Raw genomic sequence first — 26,025 nt, forward strand, 5'->3', positions numbered from 1 at the left:
CTCCAGATGACGTAAAGGTGGAAATGGAAAAATGCTAAAATCCGCGAAAGCTGTGAGCATAATTGAAGGTAGTTAAACAAGCACATCCTGGAAACGTCGATCGAATGCGGGTATCAATTAAACCGATAACAATGAGTTTACCGACCCCGACTTAGCAAAACGGGCACACAATTATAAACGAAAATACGGTTTACTAATTCCACAAACCTATTTTATGTCCGATTCTATTAAATACAAAATTGTGTGATGATGATCTATGATTTAGTGATCATTAGAAGTAAAGAAAGATAATGGTAAACGAATGACCGCTTTTTTTAAAAACATTAATTATAATTTCAAACCGATTTGCCTTGTAATTGCATCTTTGCTGTGCCCACAAACAAACAGTTGATGTAATGTTTTCCCTTTTTCAAATTATCAACGTTAGAAAATGATATTCGTGAAATCGGGTGTTTTTGGGTGAAAAGAGACCTAGATGCTCGGTCCGCGTGGCAAGATAGCAGAACGGGGATCCGGATTCTGTTTTGTTCCAAGGAGAGAGGGCTAACGTTTTCCGTGCAATGATTGACTTTTCAGGCCGTCATTCAATGATTCATGATTTCACGCAAGGGTTCCTTCGAGAGGCTCGCTTTTACGCTTTGGAGTCAAACGGAATTAAAAACCCGGTTTAAACCTGGACAATAGTCGACAACGAATTCAAATTAAAATAAGCATCATGGCTGAAATTCGCAAAGAAAAGACAACTTAAAAAGAAGAATAAAACATCAAACAGCTATTTGACACCTACTTTCACAGAATAAAACTTTATTTGACAATTCTTGCGAAAAAATCACTATATGCCCTGGTTCTCACAGCATTTAATCACACGAATCGCTGAGGGAAAAATGTTTTATGAGTTATTACCTGCTAAGGAGGAGGCGATGGCAGCGACGAGAAAGGACAGGGTGACAGCTGGACCTGCGTCCGTCCTGGCGACGCTGCCCGCTAGGACGTAAACGCCGACGCCTAGTGTCGACCCGACCCCGAGGAGGGTCAGGTCGCCGAAGCCGAGCACCCTGGCCAGGTGGGAACCTTCGAGGCTGGCATCTGTGTCGTCGGTTTTCTTCCTGCTCACCACGGAACCGAACTTGGACACTATCCTCTGAAACAGAAAGGTCAAAACTTTAATTATTCAAATCGAAACAGGATGATTCAAATCAAATAAAAACAGTGTTTTGGGCGAAATTCGCCAATTGTATGTACTAGGCAAATTGTGTATATATGAATCGTAAGTGGCAAACATGTTTCAGTCAAAAGTATCATACCTGACAGCGCATATCGATAGTGTTTCAACAAGGTATCAAGTGATTTGGTATGTAAATTGGTAGTAACTGTACCGTTTTAAATAAATCGAGGCTACATGGTATCGATTTGGCGTGTACCTTTACTTGGTATTAAGTATTTGTAGGATACATGACATGGCGTATTAGACTACATGTATTAAATAAGCTAGCATTACGGACGAGGACACTACTGGCATAAGTAAGTATGTTGCATTCTTAGTGATTCAAAAGTTGATATTTTATGTACCAGGTACACTCATATAGCGATGTGATATGAAATGAATCAAATATATCTTTTATCACTTTAATCACTGCACATCGAGATCACTTGGTATATTGAGCATATTATGTTACTTGGTATTTAGTGTATCTTAATAGTTGGTAATTATTGTATCATGTTAATTAGTATATATTGTAACATGCTAATTTGTATCTAATGTATTATGGTACTTGGAATTTAGTGTATGATGTTAATTGATATCTAGTGTATCATGCTACTTGGTATTTAGAGTACCTTGTTAATTGGCATTCAGTGTATCATGTTAATTGATATTCAGTGTATCTTGTTAATTGGTATTTACTGAATCTTATTAATTGGTATTTAGTGTATCATGTTAATTATTATATAGTGTAATGCTAATTGTTATCTAATGTATTATGCTACGTGGAATTTAGTGTATGATGTTAATTGATATCTAGTGTATCATGCTACTTGGTATTTAGAGTACCTTGTTAATTGGCATTCAGTGTATCACGTTAATTGGTATTCAGTGTATCTTGTTAATTGGTATTTACTGTATCTTAATAATTGGTAATTTGTGTATCAAGTTAATTGGTATTTAGTGTATTTTGTTAATTGGTGTTTAGTGCATCTTATTAATTGGTATATAGTGTATCATTTTAATTAGTATATAGTGTATCGTACTAATTTGTATCTAATGTAGTATGCTACTTGGCATTTAGTGTATATGTTAATTGATATCTAGTGTATCATGCTACTTGGTATTTAGTGTATCTTGTTAATTGGTATTTCCTGTATCTTGTTAATTGATATTTAGTGGATCATGTTAATTGGTATTTAATGTATCATGCTACTTGGTATTGTGGGTATCATGTTACTTGGTATTTAGTGTAACGTGCTAATTTGTATCTAATGTACTATGCGACTTGGCATTTAGTGTATCATGCTGCTTGGTATTTTTGTGTATCTTGTTAATTGGTATTTCCTGTATCTTGTTAATTGATATTCAGTGTATCTTGTTAATTGGTATTTACTGTATCTTGTTAATTGGTATTTAGTGTATCATGTTAATTAATATATAGTGTAACATGCTAATTGGTATCTAATGTTTTATGCTACGTGGAATTTAGTATATGATATTAATTGATATCTAGTGTATCATGCTACTTGGTATTTAGAGTATCTTGTTAATTGGCATTCAGTGTATCATGTTAATTGGTATTCAGTGTATCTTGTTAATTGGTATTTACTGTATCTTAATAATTGGTAATTTGTGTATCATGTTAATTGGTATTCAGTGTATCTTGTTAATTGGTATTTACTGTATCTTAATAATTGCTAATTTGTGTATCATGTTAATTGGTATTTAGTGTATCTTATTTATTGGTATATAGTGTATCATGTTAATTAGTATATAGTGTAACGTGCTAATTTGTATCTAATGTATTATGCTACTTGGCATTTAGTGTTTTTTTTTTTTTTTTTTTTTTATACCAGGGACTGGAGGAGTTCCCTCCTGAGCACTGCAGCTGAGTTGTACAGCTTATTGTACTTTATTCCTGGCTCCATATTATGAGGGAGGGCTCGCCACACAAATGTGAACTTGAGCCCCCGTTCTTCCATCGAAGAAACTCATTTTTGAAGGGGGTCGGGACCAAATTCAGGGTCGCTGAGATCCGATCCCGCCCCTTACATTAATGAATGCCATGTCAATTTCTTTCAATTGCGGCCACCGGTCCCCTTAGACGTCAGAAAAAGCCCAGAGGCGACGGTGGGGCTCGAACCCACGACCGTGGGATCTACTAGCCGAGAGTCTGACGCCTTAACCACTCGGCTACCGCGAGTTTTATTATCATTTCATTATCAAGTGGGTTGCCTTGGCATATTGCGACCAGGTTTCATAGCATATGTCTTCTTTACAAATATACTAAGTGTATATGATGAGGACTTGGTATTTAGTTTATCTCATGCAACTTGGTACCACATGTGGCGAGCACTTTTGCATAATATACACACCAAGGAAATCCTGTGACTGATACATAGTAACAACCGTACTTGTACTTGCTTAAGAGTACCAGGTTTTTAAATTGAGTGTTAATTGATCAAATAAACCAAGTGCTCTGTGTGCTTGCTATTATGGATAAGTATTATTTATCATGGTCAAGTACCGTTTTAATATTTATTAGCTATTTCATCAATTGATTTTAGATTTGCCATTACTTAAAATCCTCAGTGAACAAGGAAGCTCTGCAATTCTTCAACATCAAAAAGGGACTATACGTGCATCATTATCTATCAAAATTGGTTTTCTTGGTATTCTTGCGACCGTACTTTAAGCCAGAATTTACACAAAACCTAGACGGATGTAGATTTAACAGATGATTCAGATCATAAAACAAAGATAACGAAAGGATTACTTCAAAATAAACAATTTAAAAATACTGCCGTTCTACCAGCTTGGAAAACTTAATTGAAATGATTTTTTCACGTTGGAAAAATGCCAGGCCGGGTCATTCTTGTCCACAATTGACTTATCACCTTTAAAACCACTGTACGGATAAGTCATAAAATGTTTCCACAGTAAAGAGAACAATTTTAGATGAACTGTTTTTGCTAGTTTATCTTCCATAGGCTAGAAGAATTATTTATAATTCACTAGTTTTCGTGGTCCGCTTGACCAATTAATATCATTCAATTAATTAAGGTTTTTAGTTGAGATAAAAAAGTTAGTAAACTTGAACTATCGTGACTTCGATCCACTGGGCACTAACTTCCCATCTCAACCCCACTTTTTGAATTTTCCCTCCTTTTTGCCATTTTGCCATTGAAAAATGCCAAAAAGGAGGGAAAATTCAAAAGGTGGGGTTGAGATGGGAAGTTAGTGCCCAGTGGATCGAAGTCACGATAGCTCAAGTGGTAGAATAGCGGCGTATCAAGCCGAAGGTCGTGGGTTCGAATCCCGCTCGTGACACTGACTTTTTTATTTCAACTAAAAACCTTAATTAATTGAATTATTTATAATGTTGGGCTGGCATAGTTTCATTATTAGATAATTTAGAAGTCATTTCCGCAAGAGATGCCCCGGTTCCGTCTCTGATCTTAAGCAACCGACCTACAATGGAGAAACTGAGTTAATTCTCGCACGGTGCCGTTTATCAAACCGTGTCATCGCCGCTGGTGCGCGTTCTGGCCGAACATAGATTTCTTTCCGTATCGGAAATGTTTTTTTTTAATGTCGACGGCCCCCGAAAGCTTTGACATTGGGCCGTGGAAACCTTGGAAAGGAGTCAAATGTGTAATTAAATCTTGAGACGGCACTCGGGACATCGCCTGATGAAGGCGAATTGCAGGTAATTTGTCAGAGAGAGAGAGAGTGAGGGAGAGAACGTCCAAGTCACGATATAGTGTCAATATTACACGTTGAATAATCAATGAAAGTACATTTAAACACTTGACTTAAAAGTATTTTGATGGATTGTGACGCTGAACATTCAATAAATTAAAAATAATCTATCAATCTCAACTAATTGACTATTGAACAGCATGAGAACAGCACATTCTCATGAACGAATTTAAAAAAACTTAATATAACGTAATTTTTGTTTTTTGAAACGAAAATATTGACGGTTCTTTTAAAAGCAAAAATGATAGCATGGGTCTACCTCAAAATTGAATTAATTGAAATTAAAATTCTCCGTCGTTTCACAGAGTGCACCGACCTCGCTCCTTCAGGCGAGTAATTCTTGTCCACAATTGTCTTCCCATCTTTAAAAACACTCTAAAATTGAATTTTTTGACACAAGGATGGGTTCAAAGATGATTAAAATTATAGACTATGTTTCAGTGAATAACTTTTGGTTATTTCGTTTAAACAATTGTTTTAAATAATTGTCTTAAAAAACAAACTTAGATGTTTTATAATATGTGTATTTGTAACAATTTGTGTTTTTCCAATACGCTCATTTTGAAAGTGTATTGTCCATTTGTTGAATACCTCCAATGGCACCACAAAAATATATAATAATCATTATTAAACATACAAATGACCATGACATCGATAAAGTCTGGGAAACAGGAGAATATTGAATATCCCTCCCCCTCAATTAATTAATTTTAATTAACGCGGAATTAAAAACCAAATCGTTCGACATTTCAGCGTGTCAATATCTATATGATTTCATACACTAACGGCTCGTTGCGTAACTCTTCCTTTTTGATCAGGATATTGAGGACATCACTTCGAACGTACTTTCTACATTGCAGTCGTTTGGCTGCTCAAGGTGTTTTTCTTTAAACGTCACATCAATCCAACTTCCCATTCGATTACTATCTCTCAATTTGACACGACTAGAACGTGTTATTACAGCATGAATTGCAATAAAGTCACGATTGCTCAAGTGGTAGAGGAGCGGCGTGTCAAGCCGAAGGTCGTGAGTTCGAATCCCGCTCTTGACACTGACTTTTTATCTCATCTAAAACCTTAATTACTTGAAAGATATTAATTGGTCAAGCGGACCACGAAAAATAGTGAATTTAAATAGTTCTTAGTCTTAATCTGCATAACTAAGAAAATATCTGATTTTTTTCTTCATTGTAACATTATCACTTGAACAATTAAATTTGACGGAATTAATTTAAGAATTACATCAGAAAAAAAAATCTTTAAGAATTTAAACGGATGGTTCTTCCTTTTGTTCCTAAGGCACAATTTTTTCTCGTGCGTTTCCATATTAAAATATATAAAATAGCCCCTAAACTCTGGAACTCCTTTCCCCTTTCTATTCGTCACGCTGCCTCCTTTTTCTCCTTTAAATCTCACCTATATAATCACCTCCTCTCCCTCCAAGCAGAGACCTCACGTTAACATTTGTTACTGTTGTTTAATATTCTCGTAAATTTCTCTTCTGGCCTGCCTTACTGGTATGCAGTCATAGAAGGAACTTCCTTTATTTATTTCATGTAAATTATTCTTAGGGGACACCACTCCCAGAATAAAGTTATTTTTCTTCTTCTTCTTCTTCATATTGTACAATGTACATTTAAAAAGACTGTCCTGGGGACTCTTTTAATATTTAAGAAAGTCATTAAATAGGCATTAAACAGGCATCATACAGGTTAAAAGAAAATTGGGACAAAAAGAAATGAAATTACTGGCCTAGTTTGGGCTGAATTAAATATTTAAAACCAACAAACGTTAAGCATTAATAAGCCAGACAATTAGTACGACCAGTTATCTAACAACTGGACGATTTGTGTTGGTTTAAATACAATTTTAATTACTACGAACTTTGTACTTTGGGTTGGTATTTTTTTCTTACCTGCCGGCATCTTAGGTGTAATTAGCTCGGGCCTTGGGATGGCAACAATTGGCTTCGCTCTTTTAACAACGGCCGGAATTGGGTTGTTCATCAACACGTTAGAAAAACACATTCTTCCTACAGCTTATCGGCTGAATTGTATCAATTGCATAATGCATTCTTGTATTACCATTCTCACTCTCTCTTTTAAAAATGAAAATTAATGAACTACTATGAACTTCTACCTACTTCTAAAAAGAAGTTCATGTGATATGAATTGAATTAAAGTAATTGGAAATAACCGTTCGAAAAAAGGTCGTTGGGGAATACCAAACCCTCGACACCAATTCTTCTCATCATCATCTTTTTCACTTGGTTTCCGACGCTCTTTCCCTTCTCTCACTGTCTTTCAGTCTCTCTTCTTTCTTTATTTATTTTATTTTCATTCTCACTCTTTTCTCCATCAATTTCAATTTTTTTTTATTTCATGCCATATCTCAATTTCATATTCTTATCTAATTTCGAACTTTATACTTTCACTTACTTTCTCCCCCTCTTCTCACAGTATTTTTATCACTTCACTCGCTTTCTTTCTGTGTCTGTCTCCCTCTTTCCCTCTCTTCCATGATGTTATTATCTTTTTTTCTTTCTCTATTTAAATTATTTTCTTCTTTTGTTACATTTTAATCAACTATTTTATCTCTTTGATTCCAAGTTTTCTCTCTGGATTCTCTCTCCTTCTCATTCTCTCTCTCTTTCTCTCTCTCTCCCTCTCTCAAACACACACTCTCATTACTTTTCCCTTAGCTAACCTTACCTATTGTTTTTGTACCTTTTCGTTGTTACTTTCTGCCTAAATTGAATTTTTTCACAGTCTCAACCCCCTCTCTCCCTTTATCTTCCTTTAGCTTACTTCTGCTTTCTAATTTTGGCTTTTTTGTCTGTCTGTCCGTCTGAATCTTAGTCTCTCTGTCTATCACTCTCTCTCTCTCCCTCTCTCCCTCTCTTTATATCTCACACCCACTCTCATTCCTTTACCCTTAGCTAGCCTTACCTATTGTTTTTCTACTTTCTGATTGTTTCTTATGTGCCTTTCTGCCAATTATTTTTCATGATTTCAAAACTCTCTTTTCTCTCTCTCTTTCTCAATCTCAATTTCTCTCTCGCCTTTATTGTTTCCATAGTCTTTTTTTCTCGATTTTGACCGCTATCTCACATTCTTATTATCTTTCATTCTCCCTCATTTTAATTTTTCCTCGCTCACTCTCATTTTATGAAAATATATAGCTGGATGTTCAGATATGTTTTTTTTCTTTAGTTAACATTGAAGTAAGCGAACTTTGTTTTGAAACGAACAAATTCTGGTATGTAATGCTTTTAGTTTTAAGCATATAATTTTTTTAAATTATTGAACATGTGTGTTAGTAGTCATAATTGACCGTTTTGATTATTTTAATTCATTATAATTTTTATCTAAAGTCTTGATTGAAATGAAAAAGCTAGAATCACGAGCGGGATTCGAACCCACTACCTTCTGCTAGCCCGCTCGTGACTAGCTTTTTCATCTCAACCTAGACCTGGGAATAAAAAATTATAATTAGTTATTTATGAGACTAATTTTACATACGCTGATCCTCTTAAACATTCAATTTTCATTAGGTGTAATTGTCGTATTGTATTTGAGATTTTATATTGAGAAACAAATACATTTCTACTGTTAATTCACTCCTTACAATTAAAGATTGAGACAATTAAAGTTATCAATATGCACTCATGGCGTTATCGAAGTTGACACAATATCAACTATTAAAATTTAATAATAATTGAACAGTCGTTGAAACAACAAATTAACGATCATCGGTTTTACCAGTTTCGAAATCGCATGAAACAAAAGTACTTTAAAACATATACAAAAATGAGAGTAGATTTTGAAGTATATTTAAAAACGGAAACGGTTTTCTAATGTTGATGTTTAATTATTAAATACTTTATATTGTCATTAAATGTACGATTTTACGTTTTTATTTGATTGTGTGGGCAAGATAAATGAAAAAGGTTCCGTTTTAAATTTGTGCGTTTAAAAATGAGTGCTTTATCCACAAGCAGTGTATCGCTTGGAGAAAATATTTTCTTTTTTAAAGCAGAATTTGATCTGTGCATAATATCATTCTTCTACTGAAAATGAAGGACAACTCACAAAAACACATTATTTATTTTCTAGCCATAAATCGTAATTTTTAACTATCGTGTTTTATATAAATAAACATTTTATAACTGTTTAAGAAAAATTAATGGGAAAACAATCGAGCAAGAATCCGAGAAAGCGACGTTCTGTTACGTTATACATCTTCATTAATAAAACCGTGCCGTTCGCGAAAACAACTTTTACTCCAAGCCCACTTTTTGTATCGAACTTTTTTTTTCCGACACAGGATCACAAACGAATACAAGTCTATAATCCTTTCTGAAAGTTATAAGAGAGCGAGCCGTCTTACAAGGACAAATTGAGAAATCAATTAACCTGTTTAGTAAAGTGTTTTTTTAATAAGTCAACATTACTTGTCAGAAAAGTTTATGTCCTGCATGTTGAAAAAGTAATATCATGACGTGGAGGTAGAATATACTTCTAAGGATAGTGAAGCAACATTAAGCGATCTTTAATCGCCCGATACGACTTTTATCGGCGCAACACGCTCGTCCCCACTGGAGCAAAGCGATAGATACAAAACCATAGTACCTTTTTACATTACACTGTTATGTATGTTATATGGTGTTACTAGACTCTCCTTTTGTGTTATAAAAATGATAGAAGATTTAGAAATGTATGCTGGAAAAGCTAATACCTCTAAATCAAAAATTATGATATTTAAAGAAATACGACCAAGCGAAAGATGGAAATTAAAAATGAAATTGTAAAAATAGTTAAAACATAAATATTTGGGGGTCTTATTGACATTACAGTTAGATTTCACGAAACGTTTGTTGGAAAACGTAAAACTAGCAAAATTAGGCTTTACTAGAACTTGGCTTGCTACGCAGCGCAAATTTGGGGTTATAAAAAATATATAGCTGTAGAAAAATTTTAACTATTCGCTGCGAACTTAATATTATCCCTTCCCAACAATACGCCCAATTATGCTATCTATTTAGAAACTAATACGTCAAGTTTATTTCTTTTTATGTTTAAATTACATTCCACCTTTATTGCCAAAACATTCAATGATCTTAACAAACTGGCTAATTTGATTACTCATGATCATGTGAGGTTTAAGGGTTGGGTTAAGGACTGGTTGGAAAGAACGCTGGTACAGACAGTTTTTGGTGGATGAATGTAATTTTAAACCATTTTCATTTTACTAAAAATAATATTTTTCTTAATTTTGAATATGTTTACTTCTGTATTTGTTATTTATTTGCATATGTAAACTCGACAGACGGACTCTAATCCATTGGTGTAATCTTGATCTCTATTATTAGAGAGTAGTACTACCTTTTTACGCATTTGTAATCATGAGCTCTTCGGAAGAGGATGTCATTATTATTGGTACTTTAGTCAGCGGAAATAAAAAAACGAAAAAATATTGGGTACACCAATGTACAATTAACAATATTTTCAACTGACTGGCACTCTCAACTCGACACACAAGCATGACACAATTACGCAGAAAACAAGCACTTTGAGCCCTGAAGATGATCTCATTAAAGATCGAAACGTTGGCACGATAAAGAAAATGCTTTTCTAAAACCTACGTCACACCAGACCGCATCTCACGATCTCAAAATAATCATTAACTAACGGTCACTAAACACCAGACACAAATATTTTCAACTTCAGCTTTTCTGCTATTTTCTTCCATGCTATGCTTGTCAAATTAGTTCTTGAATAACTTTTTAACACATAGTTCCATAAACATGGGCTCTAATCACCTATTTTGTCAAAAGAAAGCAGCAGAGACGTCGTCCTGTTGAGCCGACATGATCCACTGACGAATTGCGCCGATTTATCGTCTGGAGCGATTGACGAGCGATAATTATCGGCGTTGCATCGCAGTAGGGCTGCTATGCATAGGTCTAGTTGCATAGGCGAGAAATACAGTGTCGGCGATGTGATGTCGAATTGTGTATCAGTTGCCGTATCGCCTATTGCATCGCCCCATTGCGCACCGCGCCTAAGTCTAGAAGTTCGCAAGGCACTGACTTTTCCAACGAAAAATCGAAAACCAGAAATAACAGGAATAAAACAACCTTATTTTTAGACTAAATACTTTTGTAAACCTGCTTTACAGACTAAAAAGATGAGATAATAAACTTTTATCACTAGAAGTTGGTATGGCACTTAATTTTTCGGCGAAAAAAACGACGAACTTCAAAAAATGGAAATCATGCAACCCTTTTTCTTAAGACGAAATACTGTTGTAAAATCTGCTTCACAGACTAAACGCTTCATGAAACCTATTTTTCAGACCGAAAATTCGCACGCAACTTTACAGTTTTAGCTACGAGAAGTAGTTTTTTAAAGTTTTTTTAAAGTAAATGAATCATAATTGGAAATGCAAACAACAAAAGTTTGAAAATCGTTAGTAGTACAAATGCTATGGTAAATACATTATGTTTATTTGATTTGACAATTTTATTGTCAGTTCAGCTTCGTTAATTTATGTTTTCGATTGAATTAGGCTGTTAATAACAACTATTAAAGATCAGTTAGAAAAGTTCGTAGGAAATTTGAATGTTATGACACTTCAGTTTTTGTTTACAATTAGAGTTCTATAAAATTATCTTACTTCTATCTTTTGAATGAAAAATTAATCACATGTCGGAAGGGTTAGTACTTTAAAAAAATGACTGCGTAAGAGATAGAAAAGAATTTATTTTAAAAAACATCTTCTTAAACGTAATAATTTGTAGTATGTATATTTTATTGGATTTTATAGTTGTCATAAGACCCCAAACTGGCCAATAAATTCTCAAAACACTTGAAATGTTAAATAAACAAAATTCATGCTGTAAATCTCGCTTGCATAATGGTTGACATTTTCGATTAAATTTAATAAATAGAAAATTGCCGTAGCCGGCCAATTTTAAATTACGTTTTATTGACAATTATTATTAATGGGGTGTTATTTTATATAAGGATGCCCTAAAGAGCGAAAGGAGCCTGCTATTTTTATCCTCCCATTAGAAGACGTAACGAAAACAAATAATAAACTTTCTACAAATTTTTGAGAAATTTAAAAAAAACATCACCTTATCCATGTGAAAGTGGATGATGTGTTTACAAAACTAATATTTAAATAAATAATTCATTCATCTTTTATTCATAAGGATTCATGTTTATAAGAGAATATGGAAACCTTTATGAGTCGCCGCAATTTAGAGTATTGCATTCATTTTAAATTCATTTTTTCCTCCTCTTTTTTCAAACCGGGTTGGAACGGTCTTCGCCAGAGTTAAAAAATGAATTTAAAACGAATGGAAACTTCCAGTCAAATTACCCTCTCATAATTAATAATGATATTTTTAAAAATATAGAAATCCTTCTAAATAAATTAATCCAATAAACTTTCAAACAAATAAAATAACCATCTCCTAATAAATAATGAGAAACAAAAACATAATGAAATACTTCTACTAAATAAATTAATCCAATAAACTTTCAGTCAAATAAAATAACCCTCTCATAATAAATAATGAGAAAATATACTTTCAATCAAATAAAATAACCATCTCATAACAAATAATGAAAAACAAAAACATAATGAAATACTTCTACTAAATATATTAACGCAATATACTTTCAGTCAAATAAAATAACCCTCTCATAAAAAATAATGAGGAACAAAAACATAACGAAATACTTCGAAATAAATTAACGCAATATACTCCCTGTTAAATAAAAATCTAATCGTCTAGCCGACCTATTTTGACCATAAGGTAGGAGTTATAGTCCTCACACCTAACTCTTTTCATGAAATTTATTCTATACAGTTTATTTTCCTGCATTGATACATTAGGCTGTTGTGTAATTTTAATGTTTTTACTTTTTAAAAATGTTTTATTCTGAGTCTCTTCGTCCGTCAAAATCATATTTCTAATTACATCAAAATTTACTAGTTGCAGATTCTCCCAATTTAATTTAATTCACCTTTATTTTGCAGACATTTATTATTTTGTTCAATTTTATGCTTTTAACGGAGTAACCGTAATTTTTTGGCCCACCCTAAAGCAAATTCGGTGATAAAATTCCCTTCGCCGTACTCTACTAGCTCGTTAGTAAGATCCCCTAAATAATTCCCCACTGGTGGTTCATATTCTGTAGACCGAGGTCTCTTTATATATATAATCGAGTCAGTATCATAGTACAAAACTCTTTCACCTAATTTTTCGAGGTAGTTGTACATTATTAGGCGGGCTTGAGTGGTAGTATAAGCAGCAATTGCTACATTCATAATTGGCGAGGGTACTATAGTATCTTCCTTGTTCTCCCAGTTGAAACATATGACATTATCATTGATTTCCTGAATATGATTCACAATGTAGTTGGAATTTATAAGCATTTCGCATAACTGAGAGTGGTCTTCGATTAAAATTGTCTTTGTAAAATTGTCTCGTTGGCCGAATTTGCCCCAAAACGAGTTAAGCATCAACTTTGCTAAAGAGCGTAGTCCCTGATTACTTTTTGTGGCATATTTATTTAACATAATACCTTCAACCAGGTAATACGATTGAATGTAGCTTTTCATGATTATCTCATCCGTTACTGTACTAGGGTAACCTGAAGCTTCTTGTTTTATTTTAAGGAAGTGATGTATACGTTTAGAAAATAACCCGTCTTCTTTTTTCTCTTTGGAGTACTGTACTATCTTATAATTCCAAATTTCATAAATTTTCGTGATCTTATATCCCAATCTGACTGCTTTTCGTAATTCGTCTACAACCCATGTGCCATTCAAGCATCTCCGTTGTTCATTATGGGTGCAGGGATTTGAAGAAAGCTCAACAGCACACTCGTTGCATAAAACAAACAGCAGTTTGCCATGTTTTTTAATCGGCAAAACAGGATGATAAAGATCATTAGGTGGTAAGACGGTACATTTTACGAAACCCTCAATGCTATTTAAACCGCATTGCGCTCCAGTAATTTTTACACAATCTTCGCCTACATACACTGTTGGATGGCCGATTGGGAATTTTCCGTGTTTATAAGGATAGAGGGAGCAGACATCAACATAGTGAATTTCTTCATCGTCTGTCGTTTTATAATGAAGCCGTGTATTCCCCGTCCGACCCCCGTAAAATAGGGAGTAGTGGTTCTTGAGAGAGAATTGTGGGATTTTTGAAATATAGTGAACATTCAGAGTTCGATTTGAGCAATTCGCGAAATTCACACTCAACAATGGACAATATTGTACCCCATACTTTTTAAATAGTCTAGACGTTTTAGGGTATCATTATATCTGGTATTCATTGTTTCAGTAGATGCCTTATATAATGGTTCATCTTTTCTGTAAGGGTAGCACGGTGGATGACCATGATAAAAACACCCTCTGAATTCAAAAACGGTATTTGTTTCTTTATTATACCCATCAACTTTAAATTTCGTAAAGGGGATACTGACTTCCCTTCCTCTTCCGACATGTTGAATTTTAATTTTTCGTTTATTCTCTTCCCATAGTAACCATTGTATAGCGAGTCCCATAGTAACCAAAGAGCCGATACCCGTTCAGGAGGATAATGCCTATTCATTTTCAAAAAATTTCGTCGATATGCAAGATTGCATGCTGACGCAATGGTGATACATTCTGCAAACGGATCCACATGACAATTCTCAATGAAATATTGATGGAATAAAGTACACATCTATTTAGTAATTTCATTTATCAACCTAAATATTTAAAAATGAAAACGATTTTCATCAAAAGGAAAATAAAATAAGGGTGAAAACAACCCTCGGCAAACCCCATGGTATTTTTTTTTAAAGCGACATATACAGTCGGATGGGTTAACATTTAAGAATATGTATCGATTTAGTAAATTCATTTATCAACCTAAATATTTAAAAATGAAAATTATTTTCGTAACAAGGAAAAATAAAGATGAAAACAACCCTCGTCATCCCCCCCCGAATTTGACCAGAGTAGAGTCTGGTCAGGAAGGTTACAGGCGTGGTGACGTTTCAATGTAAACAATAAGGGTGAAAAAAACCCCCTTAGCAAATTTTAAAAGTCAATCCTAGGCCGCATCAGACCCGACGAGTGATGGGGGCACCTCGAAGGAAGATAAGTGGGGGCAAAGTCTGTCTCGCCGACACAGGAAGGTGGAGGGGGTAATGTTTGTCTGCCCCAAGTACTATATACTACTTAGTGGTGGGAAGTTTGATTCTTTTAAGTGAGTCGATTCCCTTCGATTCAATCCCTGAAATGAGTCGATTCTTTGAATCGNTGAGTCTATTTTCTATTTAACACTTTCAAACACTGCATTCATACAAATAAATACGTTCATACACGTAAATACATCCATACAGTACACTCATTCCGTTTGGTCGGTCGGAATTGACTCTCCTGACTTTCATAAATTTGGGATCCCTTTTTCCACCAGTCTTCGCCAAAAAAAAAAAAAAAAATAAAAAATCAGAATTAGTAAAACTAATTATACCGTTTTTCCTAAGGAACATATCATTGAATGAAAATTTTTTTCATTCTGCCCCCTCCCCTTGGTAACTCACAACTGAGACCGAAATTGTAAATTCATCTGTGTGGAGAGCAGCATCATTGCTCTGAAAAATAGATTCTATCATCTCCCACACACGTCCACCTGTTATCTCAATGGCACTGGTGTAAGGAATCCACCCGCTTTTCGAAATATTATGGTTGCCAAATGTTAAACCTATTTTATCCGACGCTGAAGAATTTACTATCAAATATCTGATCACGTCTGCAAAAGCATTTTTTAACGACATTACATGGTCAACGGTAGGCGATAAAGTTTTTTTTTTATTTTAAAACGTAGGTTTTTTTTTTTTGTAGTAGTTACTTCGTATAAAATTTCATAGTTCGATTCATCAACGATAAATGTTCAGAGAAAAAAAAGTCAGAATCTGCAAAAAAAAAAAAAATGAATGCAATACTCGAATTTACGGCGACAGATTTAATAAGTCGTCTTTATAAAAATTATAAATAAGATATAATTAAAAATATAATATACTAAGAACGGTCTAAATACTTTGTGTGGTATCGAGGTGCACAAGTTTGCCGTCAGAGAGCGGGCGATCGTGCATTAAAGTCCGAATGGTGGGGGACATTCAATAGATATGCTATAATCTCTCATTCTACCTATTGTTCTTCAACAGTTTTCAACCGAGGACAACGTCTACAAAGTACAAGGTAGGTTAATCAGTTTGCTTTCTCTGATTTTATTTATGAGTAAATACCGATTAAATATTTAATCTACAGATGGACCCGATGCATCTTGCGCGTGCTCTCAACGAAATAAACGTTGTGAGGTGGCACTTATTACCTACGGGGTAAATAAGCCTGAGTGCTGGGCGATAAGCGCCCCTCTTCAGTCAAAAGAGGAAGAAAGGGTTAAAACGGACTATGTCCTAAAATTAAGACAAGACCCTTCCCTTTTTATATACAAGAGTTTATTAATAAAGAATCTTTTACAACACTTATGTACACCTGTCCCTTACCAACACCATTCGTTCGTAAAATTTCCCAACACCAAACAAAAGAAATAATAAGGCTTTGCTTGAGCTTACTGGCTCCTTATAAATTAAAGTTTTTTCCAATTANCGGGAGTTGAGGAATCGAAAGAATCAAACTGGGAGTCCGGGAGTTGAGGAATCGAAAGAATCAAAGGAATCGCAGAGTTTATGAGTCGCCAAAAGAATTGAAGAGTCGAAATCCGACTCCGGGAGTTGAAATCCGACTCCGGGAGTTGAAATCCGACTCCGGGAGTTGAAATCCGACTCCGGGAGTTGAAATCCGACTCCGGGAGTTGAAGATTTTCTTAGAAGAATCAAAAAGAGTTGTTAGGAAAAAGAATCGTCCGGAAACGTGTGACGTATCCGTCCCCTCCAGTTACCTGAACTGAACCGCAACTCACTTAAAGGAATCGATTGGGGGATCGATTCTTTTAGATGAGTCGATTCTTTGAATCGATTCTCGATTTTTTGCCCATCTCTAAATTACTACTCATACCTTCATCAATCGTCATATAGATCTTTTCCCTTGTTTGCATTTTATGCTATAATTCCATTTACTTTTATTGATGGCATTACTCTTAAGACGGGCAATAAAGCTTATTCGGTGAGGCGTTAATTTCCTTTTGATTCCGTTGCATAACAATTTCACGCGTTCGTTGTGTGCAGGAGAAAGGCGGCAATAAATTTTTTTCCCCGTGTAAAATCCGGCCAAATCAAGACGGATGGGATTTTGAGTAGGGTTGATAAGATTTGAATGGAAATAATTAAAAGTTATGCAACCGAGCGAGGGTTGGGGTATCCAGTTTGAAACATGAACTGGATGCGGACTGGTTTCGTAAAATCGGCAAATTAAACGGAGAAATTTATGATTTTTAATTTCCTCCTTTAAAATTCCCATGTCAGATTATAAATCGCATATATTTTGAACAAAAAAATACTCTGACTATAAGTAATGAACTTTCTAATCATGTAATTCTAACGTGGTATTGGTTTTGAGACAAATTCATTCCCAAACAATCAATTTGTATATAATGTATCACCTATTTTTTACCTAGTTTTTAAAAATTATATAAGAGCATGTTTTATTATGGGATTTCCTTAAAATAATTTTATTATGAAGGAAAAAGACGGTAAGCTCTTTAAGTAAGTAAATTCAATGTCGAACCTACATTAGGGTAAATATCTACGTTTTTCTCTTTTCATTGTTTTTATGTTTGTAATTTTTTTTCAATCAGGTTTTGACTCGTTTTTCTTTTGCGATACAGTCTATTTTAACCATTTTAATAAGAAGTATGGCCATACTCTTTAATAAAACGAAAACTGTTACAATAAAAGTTATTAACAATATTTATTTTTCTTCAAATAAAAAACTTCCTTTTTTTTATTTTCTTGTTTATTATAAAATTTACAATAGCGAATTTTGTCACAAAAGTGATTTTGGCTCAATGAAAATCTAGCGTTAAGCTTGATAAAAAAAAAAGTTTCCCTGCAGTGGATCCATCGACTCCAAGAGAATTTTAGTACGGTACATCACCTTAGGTCGATTTAGTTTTATTAGACCAAAACTGGAAAAGTTTTAATTGGAGTTGGATGTTAAGACCAGATAGGAAAGCATCAGGATTAGATGACAGGTGTGTCGTAAACAAAAGAGCATGTAATACCAAGAAGAACAGGTTCCGCTGTGTATATTGTAAATAAAAAGGGCCCAAAGATGCTGCCATGGAGACAACCAGTTTAATTGAAATTTAGATAGAAATATCTGAGAGATGCGTCAGTACTGCTTGTTTGTGAGTATGTAATATCAGATCAAACGCTTGAGCTATGACGAGAAAGATACCAGAGCAATGTTTATACTCAAGATGTCCTCAACGCAATGTACCTATTGTATAGTTGAGTAAAATGAAAAGAAACTATCTAGAAAATTTGTATTTGAAACCATAAATTTCAGTATATTGGTTAACATTGTAATATTGGCAGTAAAGGCTAATTTTTAGAATTTTGGGGGCTGGATGAGATAAGAAGAAAAGTAAATCTATAAAGATGGTCCAATTGCAACTACTTTGAAAAAAAGATAGAAAACTGTCAGATTTGTAATAAATTCTACCTGGGAAAAGTATAGTTATCTCTTATGTACCAAACTGAGAAATTTTAGAGCCTAGATAAGGTATATGTGATGGTTTCAGATCATGGACTGTGGTAGAAAAATAATTTTGGCTCTTTTTATAAGAAAGATATCCTCCCTGAAGTAGACTCGTATTTGTCCATACCCATAAAAACCGTTTTACTTGTATTATTACAGCTCTAGAAATGCCTGATGTCAAAATATCTATCTAGGCCCGCCCAGTCTCCTTGGTTTGGTCAGTTAGACTGGTATCTCGAGCAGGCTTTTGCTGTGCTTCAAAAATACAAAATTTTGACAAAAAACACACAGCAGCTTGAAGAAGGCGAAAAGCTGAAACGCGATAAACGCGAAAAATTGGAAGTGTGCTATATACTAGTTTTAATTTACGGAAAGGTTAGAAAAAATGCCTTTTAATGGATTAAATTACTATGTGTGTACGATAGAAACAAGTTAGACCAAACTGCACATGAATCACTCTGCTGACTTTGAGAAGAAGTCTCGAATTAACGTTAAATGAGGATACTTGAATAAGAACGGCCTGAAGATATTGCCATGAGAGACACGCGCTTCTTTGTAATATAAAAAGAAATCTCCGACAGGTGCGGCCGTATTGGTCAGTCAGATATTTAAGTATATATGAAAAAGTGAATAGCAGCAATATTGTTTCTGCTTAAGAGAGGATGATGTCCTCAACGCGATGCAACTGTTGTGTACTGGCGTGACATGAGAAGAAACCAACTAAGAAATCCATTCTGTTGAAACCATGAGTGTAAGTATTGTAAGTAGATGTTCATATTTGTACTTATTGCAGAACTTGTCATTACAAATAAGAGTTTTGGTGGACTCCAGACGGGAGGACCTGCGTGAAACACGCCGGGGGCATTTTTTATTAGATTTATTTACTCACAAATAAACTCATTGATATTTTTTAGTTACAATGAGACTTAGTGTTCGAGAAGGGCTAGAATCTAGGGTACTCACATCACAAAGGAGTCACACCAAATCAATTAAAGAGCTTTCTCGAAAGCTTGACAAAAAACAATGTTTTTATTTTCTTTCAGATTGTCCTTAGCCCTGATTTTTTAATAGAAAGTTACAATATTGAAACTTCAGGATTGAGGATTGCTTTCTTCCAAGGAGTAACATGCCTGAAAGAAATGATTGCATAACAAACGAACACAGTCAATAGATGTTTTATGAGGGCATTAAAGTCAACGATCATAATTTCGCTGTATTTTAACTGTAGTTTTATTTTCAACAAAAAAATTGCTTTTTATCATTGGCGATGTAAAATTTTACGTAACTGATAAGTGAAGTGAGCATTAAAGTTAAATCGAGGGATATCCCACGGATTAACTTTATTGCAGACTTTTTTTTCTTTAAGGATCAAGAAAAATCAAGCACTCCCAGGATACGACGGAATTAATTGTAGGACATGAAGGACACCCGTGAAATCGAACGGGGTCCGAAATATTTGCCCTTTCACAGGATTCGAACAATTTTTAAAAAGAAACGGAAAGTCTGCGGTTTGTTTCTGTTCCTTTATGTAACGGGGTAGTCCATCACGCGATTCGATTCCTGACCAAGACTAATTTTTTTTTGCTGAATAGCGCACCTTTTTCTAGTCCATGGCAGTGGTTATTGGTAAAAAAAGAAGTACTATCATTATGAATAAATACGACAGCCGAAAATAACAGGTGTACATGCTGTCACATCTAAAATACAACACAGCAAAAAGGCATATTTCTTCGAATAATTCTTGTATGAATAAAATTAATATTAAAAAAATAATCCTTTATATTTAGTAGTCTGATTGACTAAATTATTTCTTTCAATTAATTAATCTTTTTATGTAAGGTTTTGGTTGAAATGAATAAGCTAGTGTCACGAGGAGGATTCGAACCCACGACCTTCGGCCTTGAAAAATGGCAAAAGGAAGGAAAATTCGAAAGGTTGGAGGTTGAGATGGGGAGTTGGTGTCTGAGAAGATCGAAGTCACGATAGATGAAATGGTTAGAGCAGCGGCGTATTGAGCTGAAGGTCGTGGGTTCGAATCCCGCTTGTGACACTAGCTTTTTTACTTCAATCAAAACCTAACGTAAAAAGATTAATTAATTAAAAAAATAACATTTATACATTAAATTTTGGAAGTGTATTAGTCGAAGTATTCATGTTGTTTTTTCAAAAATGTGTACTGACCAGAAGTCAAGGCTGAAATACAAGAATGTGCTAAACAAGTGCAATTGCTGGACAAGCATCCAAGGTTTGGTACTGCCTCGTTAAGTAAGAACCTGTCTTTTTCGAAGTCAAAACCATAAAGCAAAACGTCATTAACTTCGCAACCCCGGGGATTAATATGACCGTCAATTCAAATAGACACGACGGAGTGAACATTATTTTTCATGTGTGGTGATTACAGACCGTTAATAGATAATTATTCAGAAATCGTGAGATGCGGTCTAGTGTGATGTAGGTTTCAGAAAAACATTTTCTTTATCGTGCCGACGTTTCGTTCTTTATTGAGATCATCTTCAGGGCCTGGGATTTACAAACATTGTTTACATTTATGTACAAAATCCAACATATATAAACATCAAACAGCAATATCTCACTGGCATTCTCAACACAACACGCAAGAATGGCACAATTACACAGAAGACAAACACTTTGATTGAATATAAAAAATATATTTTGCAAGGTATAAATTCACTTTTTTCCACACCCTATATGTATTTGTTAAATGTAAACAATGTTTGTAAATCCCAGGCCCTGAAGATGAACTCAATAAAGATCGAAACGTTGGCACGATAAAGAAAACTTTTTCTGAAACCTACATCACACCAGACTGCATCTCATGGTTTCCGAATAATCATGTGAATAATATACCCTTCAGAATATTATTATCCATAATTCCAGAATTTCTTTAAATAGCACATTGTGATAGGTTCGGTCCGAACCTTATTTCCTTGAAATATTGTACTTGTAATTTAGCCAGTTACTCTTATGGTAGAACGAAGGGTTTTGATATGTTTTACAACCGCCCGTTAAACGATACTTAAACCTTTATAGTCAAGCTATAAAACATCATTTCAGTTAAAATTTACAGGCAGGAATTTATTGTCTTAAAACTTTTATTTGTGATTTATGCAGTGCAATTAAGCAAATATTTTCACAATAGTTAATTGACGCATGAATCAGTCTTTGGTTAAGTCAATAAAATTATCCGGCTTTGGATTCTATGACATATAGCCAGACAAGGAGGCCGATAAATGTCAAGTGACGTTAAATCGAGGCACCCAACGGCCCTGAAACCTTTTGCATCATACCAAATTGACAATGGGTTAAAAATGAGTTCTTGGTTCAACTGGAATGAATTCAAAGAAAGAGGTATGCAGGAAAGTTCATCAAAGGACCATTCAGAACTGTTAAGCTTACACTTCTTAGGATTTTAGTAGGGCTGGTGAAAAGAGGCTACAGATTACAGAGGCATATGTATAGACTCGAAATAGCAATAAGGAGAACTAGCGGAACATGCACTCTGTTGTTGCGAAGTCATATGTAGCCTGAGGTTTCTATCCCAGGGGTGAAGAATAGCTCAGAACACACTATAAAGTTTAAAAAGCTTTGGGATCTGGTAAAAAAGCTAAGATTAATGAAAAGCTCTAGATAATGTCCAACGGATTGGTCGCTGTGCACAAGGTCGTAAAGAGGCATGGCATTGAGTCCTATCAGAAAAATTGAGGCATGGCCAATGTGTTTATGCAAGCGGCCAAAAAAGTAGGTTTTTTCTAACTTTGTTCAGTTTGCCTGTTTGTATGTCGGGCGACGAAAATCAGGTAAGTAGGATTTTAGATGAAGGTAGGAGGAAGTATTGTTCTATGTTTCCACGTTATGGACATATGCCATGCCTTGTCAAATTCAATGGGACATCTGGACACATCGTCAACTCAAGGATGGTTTCCTCCATAACGTGATTGGTGTATGATGTAGTGGTCAGAGTGTTGAGAAGGTTACACTTAGCTAAGGATAACCTTCTCAAGCATTTATCCAAGAATGAGGAGCAAGACAAATCTTTGAAGAGACTAGCTCGACAGGCACATTGATAGTTGTGCTCTAGGTTATAAAAAGCCGAACTCCAAAACTTATGGCTCCAAAACGAATTAAAGAAACGCGTCAAGTATATTCTGAGCAAGCAAAATATGAAATCAAACTCACTAGTTATTAAGTATACCTCTGTCTTTCGAGCTGAATTCTCATAAGATCATAGAGCCAAGCAACCCACTGTTTACACCTTTACCCACATATCAAACCAAAAATTCAAAACGTAGATCCATCGGGCAATGTTTTATAAATAAGTTCTGGTATTCCAGGTCAGGGCCATGCAAACAATACAGGCTGAGATTCCTACTTCTGGGAGAACAGCCATGGCCTGAAGGATACTTACTTAAAAGTTTTGGGATCTGGTCAAATTTCTTAAGATTAATAAACAGCTCTAGTCATTGATTAAAGTTAAACAATAGACCAATATTGATAAAAGGGATAGACTCCTAGTAACCTAAACCTACAGCTCCAAGACCAATGAAGAAACTAGGGTAGGTGTACTCTGTGCAAGCCCATAATATACACTATCAAGAAATAGCTAGAAATTGTTGTTCTCAGTGTAAACACAAGCTGAGATTCCTACTCCTAAAAACCTTAGCCTGAAAGCCACACACAGGAGTTCTTAACAAAGTTTTGTGTCTGATAAAGACATTGATGGAGTAATGTCATAACCTATGAGTCGTAATGAGGTGGGCTCCTAGTAACCAAAATATATGACTTCAAACCCAGTGGAAGAACCGGATCGTGCATATTCTGTGGAAGCCCAAAATATGAGCAATCAAACTCCTCTGTACACCTTGGTTTTTCAAGCAAAATAGCCATGTGCCATAGAAAATCTAAAAAAAAGGCTAAACTGACTAAAAGATCTTTATATGTTCAGACAGCCAAGCAGGTATTTGTACCTGTATTGTATTGTATTTGTACATAAAAATATACATAAAATATACAAATACACATAAAAAAAGTCACAACCAAAATAGTAAGTGAATGCATCCAAAATCTCAACAACCTGAGAAAACGTAACAGTTTTTTTTGGGAGGGTACTAGGGCGTTAAAAAAATTTTCCTCCTCTGGCCAGTTTGTCAGCTTCTTCATTACCCAAAAATTCTTAACACCCACAGTTCACAAGATAAAACATTGACTCCTCCAGCTTACAATTGGTATAAAAATACAAAAGGTCGACAAGATTTGCCAGATATAGTAAACTCATAGTTAAAGAACACTCACTAAAACTGGCAAACACATTGGTATAGTTTGAAAGGATACAATTTAGATGAGTGATAGGGCTATAAACCAGCCACATCCTTCTGAGAAACACCTAAAAAGCATGTGTTTATGCAATGATGACCCTATTTGTACGTTAGCAATAATGAGGAAGAAACTGCCACGCATATTATTTCCGAATGTGAAGCAACCACTTTACGGAAACATAACCTACGGTATATAGAAGACCCGAGAAAATGAATTACAGTAATGACAGTTAATGACTTCCTGGAAATGAAGAAAAGAACAATAAAGAAGACAGCTAAACTGCTTGCAACATCCCAACTCAGCTTTCTATCCTCTCATCATTATTGATACAATTTGATTAAACTGATAAGGTGCGTAACATCGGTAAAAAAATTTTATCCAAGGACATTAAAACACACAGCGTCATAGGAAGCGACTTTGTTTTCTTTGAAGGTGCTCTATCAAGCCGAACATGTTCCTTTTTTCTGAAGATCTTTCTTATTTAAACTTCCGTTTTTACAAAATACTTTTTCGTAGTATATTTTATGCTCAAATTGTAATTTTTCAAATAGAATTGCTTTAAACTTTCAGGGTATATCCTTGATTAGAAATATGCGGAAATTTTAATTTTTTTAAACCTTTGAATGAATTGATAACTATTAACATGAATTTTATGTACATAAGAAGGATAATAGCTAAAATAAAGTATAAAAGATAAAATAAAATTCTAATAAAAAACATGATTAAATTCGTAGAAGAAGAAAGCCCTGTAAGAAAATCATACCTTTATTGGAATTTGATGATAAACGTTTTTTTCACTTGACAATAAAATTGATCATTTCTTATTACTAATCTTTCGAGGGTAAAAAATCTATTTAGCAATAAGATAAGCAGGGGATCGAGAATCATCGTTACATGACTTGATTACATAACTCCCAGAATGATATTTTTTTAAAGAACAACGCTCATTTTGACTGAGTAAATTTAAAATTTGAACCAAAGCTTAAATCTTAAGCATGTTTTGAGGACTTTCGAGCAAATGGTTATCTCACTGGGGAGTTGCATGATTATTACGTTTATTATTCAATTCATACCGACATTACTTACATGAGATGTTTTTATTCTTTGTGTTAGAATTTTTCTTGTTAAACAATTTATCGAAGTGTTTTTTTTTTTTTTTTATCGACTTTCACAAATTATTTACCGCAATATTAGAGAGTAGGTCATTAATTCCAACCGGTACAAATGTCACGGCCGTATTGACGTCCTTCTGCGGACAATCCTACATCTGTTTTCAATTTGTGCTATTTTTTTCTAATTTTGCCGATGATTATTTCCACCCGTCCTCATCATGGCGTAAATCGTGATGGGATGGCTAAAAGTAATTTTGTATTCCGGCAACGGCCTTCCGAAAGCCATTGTTTCCCTTCCGGCTTTTAAGACCCAAGGAGGTCAAAATCCTGCAGACTAAGAAGTATTTTTTTTTATTAATATTTTAACTAGTTTGTTTTTTAATACGCTATTTTTTTAAGATTTATTAATTAATTCATTTATGTATTTCACAATATAAGAAGGTTTTAGTCCTTCTGATCTATCTTACGCTCTTATTTGGTCTCTCTATTATTAACTAAATTACAAATAGTTTTGTCTTATGTATATTATTGTACTACTATTAGTAAACTACTGTTAATACTATTTTGTTCTATATAGTTACTTTTAGTTCAAAATTAAAACTTTTTTTTAATTCTGAGCTTTAAAAAGGAACTATTAAAGATTAAGGTAGAAAGTTATGAGAAGATAAATAAATAAACGCCCAAATATCAAGAATGCCCCCAATTTATTTTGTTGGGAACTTTTTTTAGTTACGGCTCGGCCAAAAACCAGTCTTAATTGTTTAATCGAACATCAAAATATTTTTGCACATTTGGTATTTCTTCTGTGAAATTTTCAACTGGAAGACTGAGTTCACTGGGAGAGAAATATTTATTGTTATTACCACGTTGAAC

General features: G+C 34.4%; 1 protein-coding gene and 1 long non-coding RNA gene across 5 annotated transcripts in view; one reads left to right on the plus strand and one right to left on the minus strand.

Moving 5' to 3' along the window:
- LOC106669723 (high affinity cationic amino acid transporter 1-like) overlaps positions 1 to 26,025 on the minus strand; it is a 51,996-nt gene that overhangs the window by 13,205 nt on the left and 12,766 nt on the right. For all 4 annotated transcript variants that reach the window (XM_014399424.2, XM_014399406.2, XM_014399396.2 and 1 more), the window contains exon 2: positions 904 to 1,141. In XM_014399424.2, the coding sequence (XP_014254910.1) occupies positions 904 to 1,141 (238 nt within the window). The remainder of the gene's footprint in view (positions 1 to 903; positions 1,142 to 26,025) is intronic.
- Positions 16,032 to 16,357, plus strand: LOC112126786. The gene is made up of 2 exons (XR_002910225.1): positions 16,032 to 16,243; positions 16,313 to 16,357. It is a non-coding gene; the product is annotated as an uncharacterized LOC112126786 (long non-coding RNA).

This window comes from Cimex lectularius, unplaced genomic scaffold (genome assembly GCF_000648675.2).
Source record: "Cimex lectularius strain Harlan isolate CLEC.00 unplaced genomic scaffold, Clec_2.1 scaffold85, whole genome shotgun sequence".
NCBI classification, from domain to species: Eukaryota; Metazoa; Arthropoda; class Insecta; order Hemiptera; family Cimicidae; genus Cimex; species Cimex lectularius.